The 23,278-nt window shown below is 49.0% G+C and overlaps 1 protein-coding gene and 3 non-coding genes across 5 annotated transcripts; all 4 read right to left on the reverse strand.

Moving 5' to 3' along the window:
* Positions 1-15,396: 15,396 nt before the first annotated feature.
* HSPA8 (heat shock protein family A (Hsp70) member 8) lies at positions 15,397-21,061 on the reverse strand. Of its 2 annotated transcripts, none has more exons than XM_075172969.1 (9): positions 20,740-21,061; positions 19,668-19,877; positions 18,929-19,134; positions 18,678-18,830; positions 18,020-18,575; positions 17,494-17,696; positions 16,965-17,163; positions 16,409-16,641; positions 15,397-15,877 (listed from the first exon to the last, which is right to left on the reverse strand). In XM_075172969.1, the coding sequence occupies exons 2-9, from the start codon at positions 19,870-19,872 to the stop codon at positions 15,692-15,694; spliced, it is 1,941 nt and encodes a 646-aa protein (XP_075029070.1). In that variant the 5' UTR covers positions 19,873-19,877; positions 20,740-21,061; the 3' UTR covers positions 15,397-15,691. The 2 variants fall into 2 exon arrangements, with proteins under 2 accessions (XP_075029070.1, XP_075029072.1); XM_075172971.1 differs by having other exon boundaries at positions 18,929-19,148; positions 20,740-20,805.
* LOC142092749 (small nucleolar RNA SNORD14) lies at positions 16,222-16,318 on the reverse strand. Its single transcript, XR_012677167.1, has one exon. It is a non-coding gene; the product is annotated as a small nucleolar RNA SNORD14 (small nucleolar RNA).
* On the reverse strand, positions 17,249-17,345 carry LOC142092748 (small nucleolar RNA SNORD14). The gene has a single exon (XR_012677166.1). It is a non-coding gene; the product is annotated as a small nucleolar RNA SNORD14 (small nucleolar RNA).
* On the reverse strand, positions 17,766-17,856 carry LOC142092747 (small nucleolar RNA SNORD14). Its single transcript, XR_012677165.1, has one exon. It is a non-coding gene; the product is annotated as a small nucleolar RNA SNORD14 (small nucleolar RNA).
* Positions 21,062-23,278: the final 2,217 nt, after the last annotated feature.

The following is a 23,278-nucleotide window of genomic DNA, read 5'->3' on the forward strand; positions in this document are numbered from 1 at the left end:
GGAAAGTGTGGAAACAAACTCTCTGTTTGTGAAACTGTAATTAGGGTAATTTATGAGGCTTTCTTACTAGCAGCAAACCTAGGTTAGAGAGCTGGGCTGGGTTTTAGCACGCTAGGTGACTCTAAGTGTATTTTATCAAAGAGAAATTGCAGCATTACTGCGGAGCAGCACAAACGTGGCTTTTTTGGAGGAGGGAGGGGAGGCAGAGTTTGATCTCAGATCAATACCTGGGCTTCTGGCTGACCCGCTTGCAGAGCCTTAGCAAGTCACTCCTTGCATTTAGGGGTGAATAATCTCCTGGTGCCTCAGTTTCCCCACCCGGAGAAAAGAGATAGGCCAGTGTTTTAGGGGGCTGAGGTGTCACCCACACAGCATTCCTGCTTTCCCCACTTTTCCCCGTCTCCACAGCCGGGCACCCCCTCAGCCCTCTGGTTATCCGCAGCAAGAGTGAGCCCGCACTGCACCGACAGCGAGCTGCCGCCCTGCCAGGTGAACCCAAAAAAGCACAGCCTGCCCAGAGGAAACGAAAAATATGGTGCTTACAGCTACTCCGGGATGCCCCGTTCTCCCTGCAGGTTTCTTCTTGCTCCTGATGTATGGAGCAAGCATTTGCCTTCATCCTTGTGTGAAATATGTTCATCTGATTCGTGTGATGAAGTGTGACCTTCTGTCCTACATACCCTTGTATGACCACAAGCCTAAGTCTAGCAGAGTGGTTAATGTATATAGTATGTATATAGTTCCTGCTTCTTGCAAAAGCCACTTAGTGAACATTCTGGTATAGTAAATGAATTTACTAACTTTTTAGAAAAGGGGGGATTGATAGAGGGAACTAACACTTACGGGTTAATAACACAGCCATTGTCTAGCCTAAGCCATAAATTAACTAACAATTCCTGACTGAGATTTCACCATGGTGCATCCTCCCACTTGATAAGAGCGGACAGGCCTTGAGCTGGCTCGTTAGGCCTCCTATGTAACAGCTGTGATGAGATAGTGTCCTATGTAAATCACTAATAACGAACACCTGTGAAAGGGTAAGTGGTAAAGGACAAGATAACCCGATGCCTTGTTACATTACAAGAGTCGAGGAACGGATGAGTTAATTAAATGACCATATATAGACAAAGGAAGCCCAGAGTTCAACTAACAGACACAGTGAAGAAGACTATGAACGACCACCGGAGAGGAAAAGACCCTAATCCTAATTTTACTGCGCATGCTTGGACTATGTAAATGACTTTTGGAACTCATTTTAATACGAAGCGGAGACAGGTCGTGCATATGTATAGGCATATTACAAAATTATATGAATATGTAATGTTTTACTGTATATATTTATAATAAGTGCCGCGTTATGGTGTGTGTCCTGGTGGAGCGGAGACTCCCGGCACACCCAGCGCTGTTTGCTTGCCTCTATTCGTTTAATAAATTGTAAACTTTAATTGGAACCTTCTTTGGGGTTCAGTCATTTACCACAGGGTGACTGCCTCTAAAATCATTCAGCTCGAAAGCACAAAAAGTTTGTGGCTTTCTGGGTGGATAAACTCTCCTCTGATAGACTTGGGGAGCTAAAATACAATGAGGGACACAAATGTACTCTATGCACTGCAAAACCAATGCTATTCTGCCCGTCTCGCCTTGCCCAGCTGAAAAAACAAGGTGTCCGTGATCTGTATGCACAGTGAGATAAAAAATGTGTTCAAGTAACAACTTCTTGTCTTCTAATAAAAGCGCACTCGTCTCAATTAAATTGGGGGGGGGGGTGACAGTCTTTTGAGGACAAAGTTCTAGATAAGCCCCACAGTCGAAGCCACAGAGACTTCAGCAGAAACCAATCGATGCCACAATGTTTATTAGTTGTGAAGAAGTTTATTGTAAGACACAAAAAAGTAAAGAAAAACGAGGGGTGTGATCTTTGCACCAAGCAGCACTGCCTTTATGGAAATACTCAGAGGAAGGAATTTGTTAAATCATGTCATTTTACTGTTCTGAAATAAAGGGCACCCAGCACTGCCCACACTTATGAGGCCATTCAGAGCTGATTTATCGCTTGAGACCACAGAGACAAAATCAAGCCATTACAACCTTTTAAAAGCTTTCTTGCAACAAACTAAAAATATCCGTTGCTGACAGATGCAAGCTGTCAATAAGGAATTTAAGAACTCAGTATGAAGAGTGGAAAGAGTGCAAAGTCTTGATAAACATCTCAAATTGGGTCTTACTCAGTAGGAAACAAGTAGTTTATAGTGGTAATTGTAAAGGGCATTTTACATTGAATCAATTAAATGAAAATCTTTTAAACCCTTTTTAAAAAGAGACCTTTTTAAGTTAACAGGTGATTTTAATTGGAACCATGGGACTTGCATCGCAGGAGGTGGGTTGGGTTTTTTTGTTGAGATTTTTTTTTGGAAGCATTCAATATAGGGGAAAATCGATACACTTCCATCAGCATTTGAACTCCTAGAGTCTTGCAAGTTGAATAGTGAAACTAAGCAAGAATTACCATTTGCTCTGGTTTCGTGTGGCTTTTTCTAGCAATTAAATATATCTCCACCATAACTCCTTAATTGTGAAAGGTGCAGGAGAATTTATCAAGACTGGGTTACCTTAGGATAATTATTTTTAGCCAGAATCCTCTGCCATAACCTACTATAAAATACCATACATTTTTAGAGATAATTTACCTTTAGAGAAGATGTCAAACATCCCAGCTGACACAATCAAAAGCAGTAATTGCATGTGAGCAGGATTTTACTTTTAAATTCCTTTTCATACTTCTTCACAACCATAAAGGATGCTCTGCAAAATTATCAGCAGCAGGCAATGCCTGCGAGCCCGAGGGTCTAACGCCACGAGCAAAAAACCTTCCCTCAAAAGCAAACGACACTTTCAGCAATTGCCTTTTAGAGCTGGTGCATTCCTTCGCTTCCCATTGCTCTGTACTTCATCAAATCTAGCACTCTCTGCCCTGCAAAGCTGCAAGGTGTGATCCAGAAACAGCAGCTACCTCACTGGGAGGAGGCCAGGGAAAACCAGGGGGAGGAATAACAGACTGTCCCCAGGTAAAGACTTGGAGTTGGCTCCCTCTATGGAGCCCCGGAGACAGACATTAACTGGCTTAGCCTGTGGATCCTTTCTAACTCGCAAATAAACTTCAGCCTTTGAGTCTCATCTCCTAAAAGCCAAAGGGCAATGCCTAGTGTATCTAATCCCAGCAGGGACAGCTGAGACGCAGGGCAGGGGGGGAGCTCCCGGAGGGGGAGGAAGCTTTGCAGACCTGCAGGGAAGGTAAAACAAGGGTGGAGAAAAAGCAGCACATGCCTCACACAACCTACCTGTGGATTCTTCACAGCCAGTTAAACGCAAGCTCACCCCTTCGGCAGCTAAGTCTTTGACGCGGCTCCCTTTTGCTAGCTTTCAACAGCTACTGCCCATGAATTTAAACGTGCCCATTAGAGACCAACAGAGGAACCAGCACCAGAGCTGGAGGCTGCTCAGTGCAGAAAGGCGATGCAGGCAGAAAGCCCCCCTTGTAGCTGAGGAAGGGGCTGGCAGAGAAAACTCTGGTCCTGTAATGACTTTCACTGGCCAGGCAGACACCCAGGGCGGGGGGGGAAGCATGGGTTTGCTCCCCGGCTTTGGGTGGAAGAAAAACGTCAAAGGGGAACGGAGAAGTTCCCCAGGAGACTACACAGAGGGGGAGAGCAAGGGCAGCCCGGCTGGCCCAGCAGAGCTGGCCACCTTCACACAGCAGGAGTGTCAGCAGCTCCTGGGATTTCACCGTGATCTTTGCGAGACAGTGTGTTCCTTAACGCAACCCTAGAGTTACATCCTGATGTTATCTCGAACAACTGAAAATGCGCGAGTCTCTAAAAGAAGCATTCAGGGCTCCTGGGTGTGGAAAAAAGCCTGGAGAAATGGCCTGGCTGAATGCTAGGAGGAGTTCAAGGAGGCACAGCAGTGGGGATGGGGCATCCCAGCATCTTTCTTCCCTGCGGTTCCACCCGCCCCTCCCTCCCCGAACTGCAGGACTGAGAAAAGAAGCCAGCGAGGCTGAAGACATTAGGCATTGCCATGAGTTTATTTAAGTGTTCGGGTCACGGGAAACGTGAAAGCCCCCTCCAAGTATCGAACTAGCACGTATCTCCTGCCTGCTTGCCGTGGAGCTGAAGCCTCTTTTCAAGCAGCCAGGAGCTGGCAGGCTTCAGAGACAGCTTTAGCAGGCACTAAAACACCCCAACCGACTGTCAGGGGAGGCTTTGTGGCCCTCCTGCCCTTCCCTAACCCTGCAGCGATTTTCTTGCACTTGCAGACATAGTGTTCCCAAACTGGTGGGTGACTGAGCGGCTCCGGAAAGCCGGCAGATGCTCTTCCACATCCCGGCAGGTCAGGTGGGGAAACTGAGGCACGGCTGGTGAATCACTGCACGGAGGGGAGAAGGCAGCAATCCAGCCTCCGCATCTTCGGCATCGTGCCCACCCTTCCTCCGTGGAATTGATGTGCTTCTGCCGTGCACTAAGTGATTAGTCTGTGGCTTCGCTGAGTGTGAAGTTATGGAGCGGGAGATCCAATCACAGGCACAACGCCGGTTGTGCTACAGGCCTATTTGAAAGGGTAAGTGTTCTGCATTTTTTTTCATGCCTGCAACAATCTAGACAAATAGGCTTTTAAATTAAGCAGTGATTTGGAATATAAGTGAGTGCATTTAAGCTGCTAAGAGATGGAAAGATCCTAATGGCTGAAATATTTGTCATATCACAAATAAACTGGCTGTATCGGGAGCTACTAATATAACTAATTTTTACCAAATCCTTCACTGCTCTGTGATAGAAAATGAGGTCAGCATAGGTTGAGGCAACATAAAATGAGCAGCTGCCAGAAGGCAGCACAGAATACTGATAAAGGACTCTGCAGAAACTCTATCGCCTGCCCACGGAAAAAAGGAATCAGTTTGTTCAAATTAAGATACAGCTTTTCCAGAGCATCCAGGGTTTTAATGAAAAGGTGCCAACGAATACAGGCTTTCAATGGATCCGGAATACAAATGCATACCGAGATACTTCCTCAAAGCTTCCCTATCCCCCTAGACCTGGCTTCACCCAGTTTTTCCACATCTTAATCATGAGGTCTGCGTGACTTCTGAAAGGCACTTGGGGGTCAGCGAGGGCAGGAGCGTGCCCTGGTGTGGCCGATGAGAGTCCCTGGGATTTCTACAGTTCCTTTGATTCCTATGGGGCCTTGCAGTTACAGGAATTAAACCCTGGCTTAAGCTGCCACTCAGGAGGAGGAAAAGTGAAATGAAGAGGAATTCAGAGGACTTGGCCCACTTTAATAGAAAGACAAGCCCGAAGCCCACAGAGATAATGCCAGGAACAGCTCTTGCACCTCTAAGGTTCAGGAACCAAGAGCAGCTCCCCAAAATCACCTTCTTTCTGCCATGACCCCATGCAATCCTGTTACACCGGTACAAGGTGCTCTAAGCTGCCACATTGAGGATAACACACCCAGGGAAGAGAGGCAAATGCTCAGTGTCGGAGATGCAGCGACAGACTGTGTTTTGCCTACCATGCTTTTAAGGCTGCCTCAAACATTTGGGACCAAGTGGGATGCAGCCATACTCTGGTTATATGAGAAAAACAACATAACTGTTTTCATTCTCATTAAAAAAAAAAAAAAAAATCAAGAACACTTTGGAAGGGGAATTTCCTCCCTCCTTTACAGGCATGAACAGCCTGTCTTTGAATAAGGGGAGGATTTTGGTTGTAATAATTGGCCCTTTTCATCCCTGAACCCCAAATGAGTGAAAAAAAGCACAAGTAACTCGATTGGTGAAATAAGAAACTGAGGCACGGGGAAACTGAGGCACGGAATGTCTTCCATTAGGGAAGAGATTGAGAGTCTTCGCCCCCCAGGCAGGGCTGGCAGTATAAAGCAGATTTTCTAGCTTTTCTAGCTTCTCTACCCGCAAACTGGGAGTGACTCCACCATGGCAAAAACAGGTCAGAGAGGGGACCAGGGTGTCCAGTTATTATTTGGGATGATCTGTGAATGCAGGCTCACTCTACGTATAATCCCATCTCCCTGTGCCACGCGAGAGGCCAGCGTCGCAGAGAGCGGCTCTCCGGGGATCAATATGCAGGGACCCTTGGCAGGGGACCAGCGACCACTTGGGAGCATGGGACAATTTAAGAAAAATAAGATCAACATGGATTAGCAATAAAACTTAAAGCTCGCTGCATTTCCTAAATGGAATGCTAGAAGGGTTCATATTTGATAACCATTAAATGGTTTAATGAAATAATTATAACCCAGACTCCTGAGCCCGGCCACAATCAATAACTATGAGCTCTGAGCAACAGCGTGATCCAAGTTCTGCCATTTTCACAGTGCTCCCCAGCAGGCAGAGTGTGCGACTATAAATGCGATTGACAGTAAAGTTGCATTAAAACATCCCCATCAAGGGCAATAATAGATTAAAGGCTACTGAGGCGCTGCAGTTGGCTGGTCAATATGCTTTATTTTCTGCATCACCCCCAATTTTGCCACCCTCCCGTATACTATTAGTGGGAGTCGATTTGCTGTCAGTGACTAGCCCTGGCAAAAGGTGCATTAATGCATGCTCACAAAAGCAGTGCGCATGGCATTATCACTTCACTCGCTTTCAAATTACAGCCTAATGCTGTCTCCAGGCAGCTTGTGACACGTTAACACTATGTGCGATTTGTTGGTATCGGGCTAAATATTTCATGTCTAAAGATTTCATCAGAGATTTGATGACAGAAATAAACTACCGCCCGGTGGGAAATCATTCCGAATAATAGAATTAGGCATTGTTGGAAAATCGACAGAAAAGGGGTGATGATGTAGGATAGTGGAATAAGAGCAGAAAAAGCAAGAGGGGAGAAGGAGGGCCGAGCAGAGGGCTGCTGAGTACCCGTTTGTCTGCTAACTAAAGGCAGTGTTACTAATAAATCCAGCGACGGGGCAGAGATTGCAAATTAGGTGATTGTATATACCTTGCTCCCAGCTACCAGGCTTAGGTGCTGCTTTTAAATGTCAGCGAATCCCACGTGATACACAAATCGCAGGCGGATATGCCCAGAGGTTTGCTTTATTTTCTGCCGAATCTCATAAACCAGCCCGTAACACATATGCCTTTGCATCCCTCTGCCGCAGGTTGTATTTATCCTTTAGAGCAGTGGAAAGGGCCTTGAAAACTGAAGGCACGACGTGATCTGAGGAAGAGCGGAGCGAGCAGCGGCAGAGCAGCCCGCCCCGCCGCAGGGCTGACCCCAGAACTGGGGGCCCCCAGGAGCTTGCCCACAGCCGCTGCTCAGACACTGCTCTGCACGGGGAAGGTGGGCTCCCCGGCCCTTGGCATCGCAGCACCCGGGGGTTCCCACCTGAGCGGCCAGTCCTCCACCCCCTGCGCCAGACAGCCCAGACGGCCGCTGCCGGCGGGACCCCCACCCCGCTCCCCAGCCAGGCACCCCGAAGGGGCTGGGCAGCCCTGGCGTTGCAGCCGGCAGCCTAGCTGCTAGCGAAAGCCTTTATTCGGTGCCGACTTGGGTGCGCAGCTCAAAGGCAGCAAACCTATTAATCCTTGCTTTTTCAAGGCCCCAGGACCTCCGCATTGACTACCTCCTCCAGCAAGCGCTCCTGTCTTTCAGCCTGAACAAAACAGCCACGGAGTCAATCGTGTGATGAAAAAACAGGCACTTGACCAGAGAAAGGAGACAAGTACTGAGGCTCAGCAGCGAGCAGGCTGCTTGGGCTCCTGGTTTAGCGGCGTTTTGCCTTTACAGCAAGCCCTTCTACAACGGCAATTTCAAATCACAGCTTTGATTCATATCCTTTCCTTACAACCAGCTGTTGCCACCCACCACTGAACACCCAGCTCTCACTTTTCCCGAGCTGTTTTTATTATTTTCTTTTTTTTTTTGGTGGGGATTCCTAAGGATTCTTTGAAAGAGTTAACAGCACCTTTGCCGTTGCTGGGTGTTAGGGAGTTCCCTCTTCTCCAAGGTAAAAAAAGTCAAGCACAGCTTGGTTAATTATCCTTAAGATACTGCAGATTATAAACCTGGGTTTACTTGCAAAACATGATTGTTTGACCCCAAAAAAACTGTCTTTCAATAATGCTTTCTTCTTCAAGAAACTGTGAAAGCTTCTTCAAAGCTCCCTTTCTTTGCCTTTTGCAGTATGTTTAGGAAATAAACCAAGTCTGACTGCCAGAGCAAACACAGGTTTCCCTCCCTCAATAGCAGAGTTCATTATAAAACTTCATGTTTTATAATAAAGCTGTACAAGGAACCCAGAGCTTTTTTCTTACCTCTGCTCCTGGACTCCCTGTGTAACCTTCAGGCTGTGGTTTTCCAAGAAGCTGGATTAGGTCCTTGAACAGGGCTGACAGGGCTGCTTGGAAAATCAGCCTGACTCTACCCCAGCTTCGGCTTCCCACCGGTTAGCAAGAACGAAGCTTTCCTCCAGCTGGGTCACTGACTCCAGCAGGAACCTCCTTCAAGCCCAAACTTAGGCTGCATACCTCTATCTCGGTTTTATCAAAAAAGAAATGCACTCTCTCTCTCACACACACAAACACACAGAGAAATTTGGTAATACCCCAAAGCAGGAGCTTTTACAGGGGCAAGCCAGTAACCTATTCCTTGCCTGTTCTACAAAACAGCCACAGCACTCTTTATCTCTGAAAACAGACATCAAAACACTTGAAAAGGAAAAAAGATTTAATTCACCTCGGTGAAGACACCCCGAAAGCAGTCAGCAGTGTCCAAGCAGACTTCTGAGCTTGTAAAACAAACCCTTAAGCTAATTCCTGCCTTGTGAACAGGCTATGCAGCACGTTTGTGTTACCTGCAAGGGAACCAAGGGATCCTCCTCAGCAGAACCAAATTCAGCCTCTTCTGCTGAAATACCAAGTAAAAATCCTCCCTTAAGCCTATTTACTGAGACATTTTTCATGCTTTCCTCTAGGACAGGCAACACCGGTCACTGATAGATCTCAGTTCAACCGGACTTTACTCCACTGACAATTCTTTAGTCTCTAAAGCATTTGAGAGCAGCTGCAGGGAGAGGCTGCCCCTGGACGCCAGCAGTTCAGACCCCCCTGCACTTCAGTATGAAACCATGCAGGAGAACTATTCCCTCAGCATTTCAATACCAAGCGGAGAGACTTGAAAAAGGTCCTCTGCTCACCTCTGAGGCTCCAGTGGGAAGCTGCGACGCTAAATTCAAAACGAAAGTCCTTTCCTTTACAATGTTACTGTTACCGGCCTAATGCAACCTAACAGCTTCGGGAGAAGCAACCCGCATGAGACTTTCCAGGGAGATGAAACCCCAGCAGCTTCTGAGGCCTCCTGAATAAACTATGAATTAACTTTGCCCTTTCCGGGAAGGCAGTAACCAAAGGAGGCGATTCATGTAGCCAGCTTTTTCGTAGCCCCTTAGAGCCAGGGAATAATTGGGCAGATCTTACAAGAAAGGAATAGTTGTATCACAGGGCACAGGAGCTGAGTGGCCCAAGATCAAGCCATTGCAAGAGCTGCTCGGCTGCAAAACTTGCTGGTTAGGAAAGCTGGGAACCTGAATGGGAAATTTGCCTCCTGCAGAGCTCTCCTGTCACTGTCAGATGCAGCATTGCTACTTCTCTTTGCCCCTACAGAGACAGATCTTGCTCATCAGTAAAGAAAATAAAGCTGAATACCGTGCCAGTTTGGAAGAAAACAAGATCCTCAAAAGATGCACAAAATAAAGTTGCGTAGATATTACCTGCAATTGTTTCTTTGCCTCTGTTCTTGCACCCAGGGCAGCAGCATTACCAGCACACAACAGAGAAACACGACAGCCACACAGGTGCTTGCCCTTGACGTTAGCCTCGCCAGGTACGGCTGTGGAGGATTCCAACCTATTACCAATCTGCACCTAACTGAGAAACACCTGTAACAGAAAAAGAAAAATCTTGAATTTAAGATTTTTAACAAAGAAAAAAGGAGAAAATTGAATTCAAGATAAAAAAAAAAAAAAGAGCTTGAATTCAGTAACTTCTCCAATTAGCAATACATTAACCTAAAAACAGTTCCTGTATTTGCACACAACTCTTCAGGCTGCTTTGCTGTCATGAATGTAAAAACTCACAAGTTTGACACTGTTTTCATTCATTCACTTCACTAAAACTGCCTATGCCCTCGTGCAAGTGCCGGTGTGACTGTGAACCCCCGCAGCAGCCCCCTCTCTCCCCCTCTCGGTCTCACATCCCCCACGGCCTGACCCTCAGCTTGTACCTCTGCTTGTTCATAATTTGCCCTGTGAAACCTCATCCCTTAGCCTGACAAGACTGGTAATTTTAAATCATAGCTCTGACAACCCGCAGCAATGCCTTCCTGTAAAAACTGTGCTGGCTTAAGCCACTGTTTCTACAATACAGTCTTTAGTAGTCAGAATGGTTATCCTCAGGGTACTCAGCCCCCTGAGCTGGAAGACAGGGACGACAAGCAGGATAAACCCCCCATAATTCAAGAGGATGAAGTTCATGACCTGCTATGCCACCTGGATGTTCACAAGTCTATGGGGCCGGATGGGATCCACCCGAGGGTTCTGAGGGAGCTGGCGGAGGAGCTTGCCGAGCCGCTCTCCATCATTTACCAGCAGTCCTGGTTAACTGGGGAAGTCCCGGACGACTGGAGGCTCGCCAATGTGACGCCCATCTACAAGAAGGGCCGGAGGGAGGATCCGGGGAACTACAGGCCGGTCAGCCTGACCTCGGTGCCGGGGAAGATCATGGAGCGGTTGGTTTTGAGGGTGCTCACGAGCCATGTCCGGGACAACCAGGGGATCAGGCCCAGCCAGCACGGGTTCATGGAAGACAGGTCCTGCTTGACCAACCTGATCTCCTTCTATGACCAGGTGACCCGCCTAGTGGATGAGGGAAAGGCAGTGGATGTGGTCTACTTGGACTTCAGTAAGGCCTTTGACACTGTCTCCCACAGCATTCTCCTAGAGAAGCTGGCGGCTCACGGCCTAGACAGGTGCACTCTTCGCTGGGTAAAAAACTGGCTGGACGGCCGAGCCCAGAGAGTTGTGGTGAACGGAGTTAAATCCAGTTGGCGGCCGGTCACGAGCGGTGTTCCCCAGGGCTCAGTTTTGGGGCCGGTCCTGTTCAATATCTTCATCAATGATCTGGACGAGGGGATCGAGTGCTCCCTCAGTAAGTTTGCAGACGACACCAAGTTGGGCGGGAGTGTTGATCTGCTGGAGGGTAGGAAGGCTCTGCAGAGGGACCTGGACAGGCTGGATCGATGGGCCGAGGCCAACTGTATGAGATTCAACAAGGCCAAGTGCCGAGTTCTGCACTTCGGCCACAACAACCCCAGGCAACGCTACAGGCTTGGGGAAGAGTGGCTGGAAAGCTGCCCAGAGGAAAAGGACCTGGGGGTACTGGTTGACAGCCGGCTGAACATGAGCCAGCAGTGTGCTCAGGTGGCCAAGAAGGCCAACGGCATCCTGGCCTGTATCAGAAATAGTGTGGCCAGCAGGAATAGGGAGGTGATCGTGCCCCTGTACTCGGCACTGGTGAGGCCGCACCTCGAATACTGTGTTCAGTTTTGGGCCCCTCACTACAAGAAGGACATGGAGGTGCTGGAGCGTGTCCAGAGGAGGGCAACGAAGCTGGTGAAGGGCCTGGAGCACAAGTCTGATGGGGAGCGGCTGAGGGAACTGGGGGTGTTTAGCCTGGAGAAGAGGAGGCTGAGGGGAGACCTCATCGCACTCTACAACTACCTGAAAGGAGGGTGTAGCGAGGTGGGTGTTGGTCTCTTCTCCCAAGTAACTAGCGATAGGACAAGAGGAAATGGCCTCAAGTTGTGCCAAGGGAGGTTTAGATTGAACATTAGGAAAAATTTCTTTACTGAAAGAGTGGTCAGGCCTTGGAACAGGCTGCCCAGGGAAGTGGTGGAGTCACCATCCCTGGAGGTATTTAAAAGACGTGTAGATGAGGCCCTTAGGGACATGGTGTAGTGGGCATGGTGGTGTTGGGTTGACGGTTGGACACGATGATCTTAGAGGTCTTTTCCAACCTGTATGATTCTATGATTCTATGATTCTATGAATACCCTAAAATACCTCTTTCCAAAACCCATTTTCATTTAGTGTCCCCTATGGCAATAAAGGCATTACACACTGTTAATGGGAAATGCTGCTACGGATGGAATTAAATGCCATAAACATTTTTGGGGGATTTAATTCAAAACCCTGGGGGGCCCCCCAACCAAAAAAAGTGCCTCTCTGCCATTCCGTGGTCAGGTGCTGCCACCTGCTGCCCGCCTCCCCAGCCCCCGGGGCATGCCCCAAGCTGAAATGCATTTAAATGCATTTAAACGCTGGAGTGCAATACTAATCCGACAGCTTCCCCCCACCTCTATTTGGTGAGAAAGTGCAATTAATGTTTCAGTTATTACCCAGTTATTATTAGGGAATTATAATACCCTCCTGGCAACACAAATGACATTGCAATCAGCAGGCACAGACGACATGGGGTCGCAAAGGGACAGTCCCGCCTAAGTCACTGTCCTACGCTAAGGTCACCGCTTTGGCTGGGATAGAGTTAAGTTTCTTCAGTGGCTCGTATGGGGCTGTGTTTGGGGTTTGTGCTGAAAACAGTGTTGATAATTCAGGGATGTTTTCGTTACTGCTGAGCAGTGCTTGCACAGAGTCGAGGCCTTTTCTGCTCCTCACCCCACCCCACCAGCGAGCAGGCTGGGGGTGCACAAGGAGTTGGGAGGGGACACAGCCGGGACAGCTGACCCCAACTGACCGAAGGGATATCCCATACCATATGACGTCATGCTCAGCATATAGAGCTGGGGGAAGTAAGGGGTGGGGGGGACGGGACACACACACGTTCAGAGTGATGGTATTTGTTGTCCCAAGTCACCATTACGCGTGATGGAGCCCTGCTTTCCTGGAGATGGCTGAACACCTGCCTGCCGATGGGAAGCAGTGAATGAATTCCTTATTCTGCTTTGCTTACACATGCAGCTTTTACCTATTAAACTGTCTTTATCTCAACCCAGGGTTTCCCTTTTACCCTTCCGATTCTCTCCCCCATCCCACCGCAGGGCGGGGGAGTGAGCGGCTGTGTGGGGCTGAGCTGCTGGCCGGGGACCAGCCACCACACCCGCCTAGCAGAGGAAGGGAAGGCAATGGATGTAGTTTTTCTGGGTTTTAGAAAGGCTTTTGATGCTGTTCCTCATAGCGTCCGTCTGGACAAGTTGTCCAGCAGTGAGATGAGCAGATACAGAGTGTCCTGGCTGAAGAACCGGCCAAATGGCAGGGCTCAAAGGATTGTAGTGAATGGGGCAACATCTGGCTGGTGACTGGTCACCAGCGGTGTTCCTCAGGGCTCCGTTCTCGGGACAGTTCTGTCCAGTATTTGTATCAATTACCTGGAAGCAGGAGGCGAGTGCATCCTTAGCAAGAGTGCCGATGATGCCATACCGGGAGGTGCCATGGACTCTCTCGAGGGACAGGAGGCCTCGCAGAGGGATCTGGATAGATTGGAGCACTGGGCAATCATTAATGGTATGAAAGTGCTGGATTCTGCACCTGGGACGGAGTAACACCGGGCACAAGAATAAATGGGGAGAGGAGTGGCTGGAGAGCAGCCCCGCAGAAAGGGATCAGGGGGTGCCAGTCGACAGCAGGCTCAATAGGAGTCAGCCGAGAGGGTGAACCGCATCCTGGGGTGCATCAAACACAGCATTTGGGATTTGGACAATGCCCTTAATAACATGCTTAATGACATGGTCAGGCAGCTGGACTAGATGATCGTTCTAAGTCCCTTCCAACTGAAACAGTCTATTCCAGTGATGATTTTTGTGGACTGCAGTCACAACTTAATGAAAATTGCCACTCCACTGTGCCAGGCTTCACTGGACCAGTACTGCGGGTAATGGAGGCAGGAAAATAAGAGGTGATACTGAAAGGCGAGGCACAAAAGATCCTGCAGCCGTTCTCTGGGTTATGCCTCAAGACTTTTTTTTCCCCTCAATGTCCTGCAGGATGGAGGTAGCCTGGGCAGTCTCCCTTTTACTATCCCACTGATCCAGAAAAGGATCCAAAATACCTGTAAGTAAACAGGACTGCTGTAACGATATGCAAAGTGTTTTAATGCTCTCAGCTGCTCTCCTATCAGCATTCAGCAGCTGTGCTGCAGGCACCCCTGTAACTCAACCCATCCCACCAGGAAACATGCACTTCGCAGGCAGCAACAGGAGTGTTAAGCTACCAGAACATCGTTTTTCCCCTTTGGTTAAGCACTGCTGTTAAAAAAAAACCATAAAAATCCCTCAATTCCTCTCCAATGTTGAGAAAGAAGTTACTCAGGGAAAAAAGTGTTTTAACTCATGAAGTGCCCAGATAAAAAATAACCAGCACTGAATTGCTGATTATTCTGAATAATCCCTCTATATATAAGCAATATAATAATTGCGATGAATTTTATGGTCTAGAGTAATGACTTAATGAAAATCGCCAGTCCACTGTGCCAGGCTTCACTGGGACCAGTATTGCTGATACTACATATCACATATTACATACACTAATATATAATCAAATACTATATATAATAAACCACATAATTGCTTATTATTGCTGAAGAGGCTGCCCAAAGCCACCTCCCCACCCAGCAACGACTTCTCTGAATGAAGAGCCACCTCTGAACTCACCTTCCCACACAGGTGGGGGTGGGGAAGTCCTTGAGCTGATCTGCGAAGCTGCTAGACTTTTTGAAAAGGGTGACTTCACTCAGCTTCAGTAAACGCTTCCTTAATGCAGGCTTGCTGCTTTTTCATTTAGTATCCTGCAACCATCACATATATGCACGCTAGGAAGACGTTCTCTTCAGTGGTGGCTCTGTACTGCCCAGGAAGCACCTGGCTCCAACCCACCACCCCATTTCACTGAAGCTCTCCAGCTAGAGGGAGGAGCTAAGAAGCCCCGTGGCTGAAGCTGCGGGGCCCTAAGCAAGAACTTTTTTAGTGTTTTTAATTCTTCAGCCCAGGTTTTCAGCATGGGGTAGCCCTACCATTTTGGACTGAACGTGAAGCTCAGCCTATGCTGCCTCCGAAGGCGATGCTCCTGTGCCACACACAGCCTTGTCCTCCAGAACACAAGGCTTAACATGTTAATCACTCAGGCTTCAGACACAAAGCAGTTTAACTTGGAAAATCTCTCGAGGCTGCTTAATCTGGAACCTGCATTAATCCTCAGGGTTAGGACATGCTCAGCTCATATATATAGTCTTCTTCATTTACCATTAAGTTTATTTTCACTTTATTTTTCACACTGGCCAGTATGGACAAAGAAGTAAAGACAGAAACATTGTGATGCCCATTAAATAGTTTTTATTCCTTAGGACATGAATTGCATTTCCACTTGTTTACAGTACTGTAAAGTGCAATGGTATTCATCTCCCCTCCTGTGCACATGTTCAAGTATTTAAAATGCCCAGAAAATGTTTTGTTTTTTTTTTTCTTATTTTTACAGCAGCTCAGTTATGGAGTTTTAATCTGGCAAAACATACCCAGATGTGCCTACAGGTTTGGGTCCTTCAATCTAACCCCCACCCAGGGGTCCTCCAATACTAACTGCTAGTGGAATGCATTTCCCGGTGTCTTTAGTCCACCTCCTCAATGGTTGGTCCAGAAGAGGCTCCACCAGATGGAGGAGCTCCACCACCGGGGAATCCACCAGGCATCCCACCAGGCATTCCTCCTGCACTCTGGTACAGCTTGGTGATGATAGGGTTGCACACCTTCTCCAGCTCTTTCTGCTGGTGCTCGAACTCCTCCTTCTCAGCCGTCTGAAGAAGACAAAAGCTCAGTACCCGCCGCTCTCACTAAGTCAATACAATCCAAAACCTAACTGGCACTAGCTGGCTTATTTATTTCAAGAATCTGGGCTTAATTTTAGTCTGTCTTCAGTCCTACCAAGTCAGACTGGCGTTGCGCTAGATGCAAGAGTATTTCTGCTTGGTCTAGTTCCAACAAAACCAAACTTACTGATTTAGGACTCCCTCAAACCACTCCTAGTGCCTACACCGCTCCCAGAGCAACAGGGCCTCATTTAAGGTTAGAGAAGATCATACTTGCAAGCTAGCCAGCTTGAACTGGGAGGAATTGAAAGCTCTATGCTTGCAAACTGTGGTCGCTCAGACATCCAAGGAAGGTACTTGGACCAACACGAGTCTCTCGACTTCTGGTGGAAACTACGAATGGCTTTGGAATCACTTTCATCACAGCAACCAGTAGTTCTCCTCCATCCTCTTGAGCTTTCTTTGTAGCTCAGCAAGACACTAGAAGTAAACACTGACCAAACATGGAATATGACATACCTGATTCTTGTCCAGCCAGTTGATGATTTCATTGCATTTGTCCAGGATTTTCTGCTTGTCCTCATCAGAGATCTTGCCCTGGAGCTTCTCATCTTCAACAGTAGCTTTCATGTTGAATGCGTAAGACTCCAGGGAGTTCTTAGAAGACACTTTATCACGCTGCTTCTCATCTTCTGCTTTGTATTTCTCTGCTTCCTGAACCATCCGCTCAATGTCCTCTTTGCTCAGCCGGCCTGCAGAACACAGCAGCGTTTCAGATCACTATTTTCTACTCAGTCATTTTTAGTGCAGAATTACAGCTTCCCAGACATTATAAATTCCACATTTCAAGTTAGCTTGGGCAGGCAGGCACTAAGAGAGGCCTGTAAGCTATCAGGTGCCCTCATCTTAAACCACTTTGCGGGCCTTCTTAGAAACTCATGGATTACTGCACTAAAAACAAGGCTCATGGTTGCAAACCAAGGTGCATATGCATTATAGCCAAGTTCTGACTAAGACAGAAGGCAGAGTTTGACAAGCTGAGCTTAAGTACCCTCAGAAACACGTGGATCCTTACCCTTGTCATTTGTTATCGTGATCTTGTTCTCCTTGCCAGTGCTCTTATCCACAGCAGACACATTCAAGATGCCATTGGCATCAATATCGAAGGTTACTTCAATCTGAGGTACACCTCTGGGAGCAGGGGGAATACCAGTCAGCTCAAACTTGCCCAGCAAGTTGTTGTCCTTAGTCATAGCACGTTCTCCTTCATATACCTAGTAAGGAAAACCAGCAAATTAAATCATAAAGTTGACCACACAGTATTAAATTATAATGGGTTATTATCCTGAAATGACACGGTCGCTCAGACATCCAAGGAAGGTACTTGGACCAACACAAGTCTTTCGACTTCTGGTGGAAACTACGAATGGCTTTGGAATCACTTTCATCACAGCAACCAGGTATTTACTAGCATCCCTTGCCAATGGTAAGAACACAGGACCTCTGGCCTAAGATTTACTTCAAGTATCAACCGCTGGAAGTGTTGACAGGGTCTTACGATGATGTGAGTGCATTATCAGTTCACCCCAGTGCCACCTGCCTACCTGGATCAGCACACCGGGCTGGTTGTCGGAGTAAGTAGTGAATGTCTGAGTCTGCTTGGTGGGGATGGTGGTATTCCGTTTGATCAGGACTGTCATGACGCCTCCAGCGGTCTCAATACCAAGAGACAGAGGAGTCACATCCAACAGCAGCAGATCCTGTACGTTCTCAGACTTGTCTCCAGACAGAATGGCAGCCTGAACAGCTGGGGGAAGAGGAAAACCATTAAGAGCCCTGCAACAGACACACTGCACACTACAGTTAAGCCCATGGCTCGCTCAGACATCCAAGGAAGGTTTTGGCCATCATTAGTAGACTTCTGGTGGAAACTACGAATGGCTTTGGAACCTGATTCATCATTGCAAGTCAAAGTTAAACTTCTTACTGCTTTGAAAAGCTTTACTGATTTAGGTGGAAGACCTAGGGCCTACACCAGTACTGCTCCGAGACCTTAGTCCCGAAAGTAGTCAGTTTGCTACCACCACCACCCCGTTTTAGCACACAGAAGATGCTAATTTTTGTCATTACCTGCACCATAAGCCACAGCTTCATCAGGATTGATGCTCTTGTTCAGCTCTTTGCCATTGAAGAAATCCTGCAGCAGTTTCTGAATCTTTGGGATACGAGTAGACCCGCCAACCAGCACGATGTCATGGATCTGCGATTTGTCGAGTTTGGCATCCCGCAGGGCCTTTTCCACAGGATCGAGGGTGCCACGGAACAGGTCAGCATTCAGCTCTTCAAAGCGAGCTCTGGTAATGGACGTGTAGAAGTCAATACCCTCATAGAGAGAATCAATTTCAATACTGGCCTGCGTGCTTGACGACAGAGTACGCTTTGCACGCTCGCATGCAGTGCGGAGGCGACGAACTGCTCTCTTGTTCTCGCTGATGTCTTTCTTGTGCTTGCGCTTGAATTCAGCAATGAAGTGGTTGACCATGCGGTTGTCGAAGTCTTCTCCACCCAAGTGAGTGTCACCTGCAGTGGATTTCACCTCAAAGATGCCATCTTCAATAGTCAGAATTGACACATCAAAGGTGCCACCTCCAAGGTCAAAAATAAGAACATTCCTTTCAGCACCAACCTGGAAGAAGAGATTAACTTTCAAAATGCAACTCATTTCCTACTGCTAGTTTAGCAGGTTTACTAGTTGGACATCAGAGACAGTAGTCACTCCATAGCATACCTTTTTGTCCAGACCATAGGCTATCGCAGCAGCTGTTGGCTCATTGATAATTCGCAGTACATTGAGCCCTGCAATGGTTCCAGCATCTTTTGTAGCCTGACGCTGAGAGTCATTGAAATAGGCTGGTACAGTCACTACAGCGTTAGTAACAGTCTACAAAAAATTAAGTAAAAGAAGTCAGTTATATACATTAACTACTCACACATACAGAATTATTCATTATGTTTCACTGAAGTCCCAAAAAACCTCACCTTCCCAAGATAAGCTTCTGCAATTTCCTTCATTTTGGTTAAAACCATGGAAGAAATTTCTTCTGGGTAGAAACTTTTTGTCTCGCCTTTATACTCCACCTGGACTTTCGGTCTGCCAGCATCATTCACCACAGTGAAAGGCCAGTGCTTCATATCAGACTGGACAACAGAATCATCAAATCTACGCCCAATCAACCGTTTTGCATCTGGAAAAGAACAGCTGGCCACATTAAATATGTTCATTCACAAGAGAACACAAAGTTCCTCTTAAAAAACAATACACAAAACCCTAGAACACTATACTTAACCTAGAATTATTACTGCCTTGTCAAAACCTTGCTGCAGTCACTGCCAAGTTTCATTTCTTGGATATGCACAAACTTGTCAGTATCACCTCACAGCCACCACAGCAATGCTACAGCTGCTGAACCATAAACCACAGTGCAGTCTAGGAATTAGACCGAGACACTTAGCCAAGGCCACTTAACACTAACTTCCAAGGCACAACCTGCAGCAAAACAAGTTTTTAAACTGTAAGGCATATACTTTCCCAGTACATAATAAGAGCTTAATTATTAGGAACGCAGTTCTACTAATCAGACTAAAAGCAGATTAGGAGTTTCAATTTCCAAGAAGCAGCTTTAACCCTGCTCTCAGTCAGTAGTCTTATAACCAGGAAACATCTACCATCACCACGCTAAGCTTCTGTACGTGAAGTACGCAAATCCTACAGCCTTACCAAAAACTGTATTGGTTGGATTCATTGCAACTTGGTTCTTCGCAGCATCGCCGATCAACCTCTCTGTGTCTGTGAAGGCAACGTAGCTTGGCGTGGTCCGGTTACCCTGGTCATTGGCAATGATTTCCACCTTCCCATGTTGGAATACACCAACACAGGAATAGGTGGTGCCAAGATCAATTCCGACAGCTGGTCCCTTCGACATCTTGTCTGAGGAAGGGGGGAAAAAAAAAATGATTGAACTGTAAAACTGAACTTAAACCAAAATGTTTCGTTGCTGTTATCCCACGTTTTACCAGCAACTGCTCTTTAGCGCACACGGTTCCTGCATTTAAAAGCTCTACCACTTGGTGTCCAGCCGCGGTAGCCTAAGGCCCAGCCACGTGGTACAGCACGCGGCTCGGGACTCCATCTCCCAGCATGCACCTCCCCGCCCGCATCACGTGGCGGCAGGCGGACATCTTAGCTGCCGGGAAGTGTAGTCCCCGCTCCGCGTGGGCCGAGCCCGTCGGGCCGTGTGCGCTGGCACAGCCCGGCTCCTGCTGCGACACGAACCCACCCCGCGCCCACCGGGGGGGTGCAGCGCCCACCCCCTGCGCCCTCGGGGCCCCCAGACACCACAAGCTCCTGCAAGCCCGCTCCTTCAACCCCCGCCCGCCTCCGGGGACTACCAAGCCCAGCATGCTCGTCCGCCCCGTGGGCACGGCTCCACCTCTCCCCCCTCCCACACATATCCCCAGGCGTTCCCGGCGGGGGGTAACATGGCCGCTAAGTCTCCTCTATTCCTCCTCCCTCCCCCCACCCCCACCCCGGCTTTTTCAGGACAACCGGAGGGAAATCGGGAAAGTCGCCGTCAGGATTTAGAAAAAAAAGAGGCAACAGCCCACAGGGCTCTGCAGAATGACCACATCCCGAGGGAAAAACCCAGCGCCGCAGCGACGGGAAGGCCTCCACCCCCCAACCCTGCCCGATCCCCCGCAACGCAACGGCCCCTCCCGGCGCAAGGGCACCTCGGGCGGCGCCCACACCGGACCACGGCTCCCACCCTCCCTACGCCGGCAGGCCCCGTTACCTGAGCGGCGCGGACAGGCCCAGACGCGCACACGGGAAGCAACTCTGCAAAGACTGCTGCTCAACGAGACCGCTCGGCGCCCGCCCCGCCGCCTTTATATACCCCCTCAGAACCTTCCAGAAGCGCCCGCCTCTTCTCTCCGCTCCAGCCAATCCGCTCGCGTATTCCGCCGCCCTTCCCGCCAATGGCCGTCAGCCGGAACCCGCACCCTTCGTGACGCACACAGGAAGGGGGCGTGCCCGCCGGCCGGCCGGTATTCTCGAACCTTCATGCGCTTTCCCCTCTCCCCCACCCTAACCACCTACCGCTCCGCAACGCTCGTCCCCCGCCCGCAACGGACGGGGGGTGGAGCTTCTCGTGCGCGGGAGCCAATGAGAGCCCTGCAGCGGCCGCATGCAGGTGACGACACCGACAAGTGTAGGCTGAAGGAGGGGGCGGGGGCAGAGAAAGAGCGCCAGAGAGCGAATGGCAGCCAATCGCCACACGGCGTCGGGAGGCTCGTTTGCATATTTTGCGCGCGGAGGGGAAGGCGCGAGAAGGCGCCTTGGGGTGGGAATGACCAATCAGATGGCGGGACTGGCGGGTTCATTTGCATAGAGGGTGGCGGGCTGCGGGAAGGGGGAGCTGGGCGGGGGGGGCACAAAATGGAGGCGCCATGCGGGGAGGCGCCGCCGTGTGCGGGCCCCGGTCCGCCCATCGCCCCGGCCCGCCAGCGCCGTGCCCTCCCCGCAGCGGGCCGCTTCCGTGCCCCCGGGAGCAGCGTGAAGGCCGCTCCGAGCGGGCTGGCGGCAGCGTTGTTCGGGTACCGCTCCACGCAGCGATATCCGATTAAAGACAATTAACAGCAGAATTAACGGCAGGCGGATCAAATCCAGGCAGAAAAGAGCGTTTGTTTTTCCGAGAGGAAAGCTGGAGGTGGAAGGGGCCTATCCTGGGGCAGAGCCCTGGGGGATCACCCTCTGCCCCGAGAGGAATGACAGCATTTCTCATCCTGATGCTGGCAACGCGTTGCCTAACGCTTCCCAAAGGCTTCCGACAGCATTTGCTTCCGTAAATCTCTCTCAGTACGATAATCTATACCAGCAGCGCGTCGCTGCTCTAATCCTCCGTGTTCTGTTCAACAAGGCAACATTCTCTGATTTCTCACCCAGGCAGAGGAAACCATGTTGTCTGGGGTGCTGTAAGGCAACACCGGTTTCTCCACAGAGCAGAATCTGGCCTCCACAGCATCTCTTTTTAATCCATCCTACGTTTTTCTCGTCCATACTCGGTGCTAATGCGCCAAACCAAGCCAAGGGACACCCCTTCGTACGTCAGTGCTGCTCGCTGCGTGCTCTCGGCATGACTGACTTCAGCGGGAAGGAAACGGAGGCTCCGAACGGTGGAAAACTCTGGCTGTTCAGCGTCCTTGGGGATCACGCGAGCAGATGGACGACCGCAACCATTCAGCTGGTCTCAGCGCCTTAGGCTGAAAGCTGATCAGAGGTCATAAATCACATAAGGCCAGGCCCTAGCAGTGCTGTGAATTGCATCAAATGTTTACATGGCATAAAACACTGAGTGGAAGAAGCAGAGGGAGTTGCTAGGAGGAGGGCTACACAAAACCCGTACCCTGGCCAGCCTCTGTGACCCATGCAGTGGGAAAAGGGGCAAAGGAACTTATCTAGTCGGGGGCGAGAACTGCATGAAAAAGCATTTCTGGTGCCACCAGGCTCCTGGGCAGATGCGGTGGGTGTGCTGACCCACGGGAAGTCACTTGTGTCAAGCAACAGTTTGTAGTTCCTGTTGTTGCTCTGCCACGCACAAGGCTGGAACCCGGATCGGGACCTTTGGGTGATGACAGAGGCGTAGTCTGGAGTTGGAACTTGGGTGTATGAGGTTAGAGACAGGAGGTGCAGCAGGAAAAGGAAAGGGGCTCCACATCATAGAGTGCTAGCTGTCACTCTCCTGTGCCTTTAAAGACAAGGGCAGTTAATACAAACCAAACCATCACCCCGTATCTGATCAGGTATAGCATGCAAAGCACACTCCACCCTGTCCAGAGTACAGGCTGCTAGAGCTCTCAACTACCAGGCTACACAGGAGATGCTTCTCAGGCATGCAGCGCTAACTTGCACTGAATGCATCGCACGCCGAGTCTCATGGGAGCCGTGCTGTTAGCAAGGGATTGCCTTTGCTTTCTTGTTTTGTTTTTTTTTTTTTTAAATCATGGGCAGAATTTCAGTAGGACCTAAGAATAGCACTACCTGCACCTTGAAATTAAATAGTGACATTTAGATGTGCAACCATACTTCGCACAGCAGACTGATAGCAAGTGAAGGCAGCCTAAAACAACAGTGAGTCAGTGCAGGGAGGAGGGCAGTTTGGCAAATGACTCATTACATTAGAAATTAAAGGCTGTTAACATACTGGACAAAAGTAGCTCATTTACTGTATACCAGAAAAATGAAGGCCCAGCAGGCTGGACACTGACAAGTGTTCTGTGTGGAGTTTTTTTCAATGATGAATTCCAACATTACTTTTTGAAGCTAATTTAGTA

Source organism: Calonectris borealis, chromosome 24 (assembly GCF_964195595.1).
Source record: "Calonectris borealis chromosome 24, bCalBor7.hap1.2, whole genome shotgun sequence".
In the NCBI taxonomy this organism is placed as follows: domain Eukaryota; kingdom Metazoa; phylum Chordata; class Aves; order Procellariiformes; family Procellariidae; genus Calonectris; species Calonectris borealis.